Below are 2,551 nucleotides of genomic sequence, written 5' to 3'. Positions count from 1 at the left end.
TGGAGACGAGCGAGGCAGGCAGGAGCGCCGACGAGCTCTGATCGCAGTGAGACTGGAGCGGAGCTCAACAGGCAGGACTGGAGACAAGTTGTGTATTGAGCGAGGTATCTACAGAGCGAAATACACGATGGCTTACCTGGAGACAAGAGGTCGAAACTAGAGTCTCCAGGTAGCAAGAGATCCAGCTATATACAGGGAACGAACAATGGGCGCTAGAGAACAATAGCGTCGCCATGGGTACGGAGTACAAGGGGTGTAGGACAATAGCGGACATGGGGACAAAGGGAGCTATTGTCCGTGTGTGGACAAAGGGAAACCGTAGTGAGTAGTGAACAATAAGGAAATGTACGAGGCAGTGGTCCGAATCGAAAAGGAAATGTAGCGCCGTGAGGGCGGTTCGTGACACCAAGAAGCGCAAGGATGACTCCAACGATCCGGCCACTGCCAAGCCTGTCAAGAAAGGGGCCCCTACTGGCGAGAAGGGCAACAAGGCTGGAGCTTCAGACGAGCCTATCACCCTCTCTGATGGTGAGACCTCTGCCATCGACAGCGATGGCCATGAGGGTGTATCTGCTGTCAAGGCTTCTGCCCGCACGGCTGCACAGCTCGCTGGAGTGCAGGCGGAGAACACGCGCCATGCTCGGTTTGCCCAGCGCTTTGCGGGGCTTACCCCCCAGCAGACTCTAGGTACGTTCCGTATCAATTGTTTCGCGTTCCATTCTATCTCTGATTTTACTCATGTAGCCCAGCTCTCCAAGGGCTGGAGGTCCAACGTATACCGTCATTTTCTCGAGCCCAAGATTATCAAAGGGCCCAATGGTGGTCATATCCACTGGTTCGTCTGTAAGAAGTAAGCCCCCTCAATATGGCTACTGCTCAATTCCTCAGTTACTCACTCATCTAGCAGGCATCCCTCGAAGCACGTCAATTGGATGGAATATCAGGAGTCGACGGGGAACTTATCATGTCATGCGAAAGCCTGCGACTCCGACGACTCTCCTGAAACGGAGCTGATCACCGCCTACGCCAGTGGGGGGCAGTATTCCCCTGCTCGCATGCACTTCCTCATCGCCATGTGGGTCGCACGTCGTCACCGGGCCTTCCAGATTGTTGAGGACCCGGAGTTTCCTGAGATCGTGCGTATGCTCTACCAGAAGGCTCAGTTGCCTTCTCGGGTCACTGTCTCGCACGACGTCCATGACATCCATGAGATGTCAAAGGACAATGTCCTCAAACTTTTCAAGGTAATTCACTCTTTTGCTCAGTTGTACACAGAAATCTCACTCGATTGAATGCAGAACCTTCCTGGCAAGATACATATTGGCGTAGACGGGTGGACCTCACCTAATGTCATCTCCTTCCTCGGGCTCATGGCGCACTGGCACGAGGAGGGGGAGATACGCCATATTATTCTTGATTTTGTGAAGTAAGGAACTTTTGCACTTTCTACGACGTACAACGTTCATGTTAGTTTTTTCAGACTCACATCGGCTCATACGGCCAAATACCTGGCCGAACGGCTCATTGAGTGCTTCCGAGACTATGGAATCAAGGACAAGGTAAGCCAGACATGTCTATTGTTGGAATTTCGAGCCAGATGGAAAGAGGACTGGCTGTGGTGTGAAGTGTGCGCCCGATGAGTGTCACTTCATCATGGACATATTGGCATCCGCACGCTATACTGACTCAGTAAAATCTTGTGATAGATCATTGCGACCACTTCGGACAATGCAACCACGAACAACGTGATGATGAGGGAGATCAAGAAGCCGCTCCCTCAGTCACGTGGCTCGGAAGGACGTGTGCGATGCTTTGCACACGTCCTGAGTCTTGTTGTAAAGGTACGCAGTATTTGTACTGATTTTCGACTTGCAACTCACGCGCCATACAGGCTATCATGTCTCAGTTTGCCTGTGCCAAGGGCAAGCCCACCCCCATCAAAATAGCAGCTCTGCGCGACGCCCATGACCAGGATGATGGGAAAGACTTGCGCCCAGGAGATCTGGATGCCTCTCGCGAGGCTGCCGACGACGCCGACATCCTGGCCATGGAGGAAGATCACCCCGAGCTTGTCGTCGTGAATGACGATCTTAAGCTCGTTCAAATCGCCTTGGAGAAGGTAAATCATTTTCGAATGATGCTTATATGTATTGTTAACTAAGTACTTGTACTATTCTATCTACAGGTTGCACGATTGACGCAGAAGGTTTGGTATAGCCCCCAGATCTGGACTGTCACGGACGTTGGACAGACGCCCCTTTTTGCCGCCCATTCCCCTCCCCTTGACGCCCACCTTCCATTTTCGGACCATTTCCTTTCTTAGCCCATCCCAGTTTGGACACTGCAGATACGTTCCCACACCCGCATGCTACGTTCCCGTGATCACCATGCCTTTGCCTTTTCCTTCCCGCCCTTTGTTCTCCCTTTGTCATCTTCACTGCCTCGCTCTCGCGCCTTGTCTTTGGTTGCTAAGCAGCCCTTCTAGTATATAAGGACCCCTTAGGCACTCCCTAGTCCCCATCCTCGACCTCTTGGTCATTGGGACTAGGTG

General features: G+C 52.3%; 1 protein-coding gene across 1 annotated transcript; it reads left to right on the top strand.

The window, feature by feature from the left end:
• Positions 1 to 1,067: 1,067 nt before the first annotated feature.
• Positions 1,068 to 1,349, top strand: DICSQDRAFT_13941 (uncharacterized protein; the record flags this gene model as incomplete). The annotated part of the gene is made up of 2 exons (XM_007371817.1): positions 1,068 to 1,244; positions 1,299 to 1,349. Coding segments are annotated over 2 exons (228 nt in total), but the record flags the coding sequence as incomplete, so codon positions are not given.
• Positions 1,350 to 2,551: the final 1,202 nt, after the last annotated feature.

The sequence above is a fragment of the Dichomitus squalens genome, assembly GCF_000275845.1.
Source record: "Dichomitus squalens LYAD-421 SS1 unplaced genomic scaffold DICSQscaffold_324, whole genome shotgun sequence".
Lineage (NCBI taxonomy): Eukaryota > Fungi > Basidiomycota > Agaricomycetes > Polyporales > Polyporaceae > Dichomitus > Dichomitus squalens.
The sequence above is the reverse complement of the archived record's forward strand: the minus strand, read 5'-3'. Positions and strand labels throughout refer to the sequence as shown.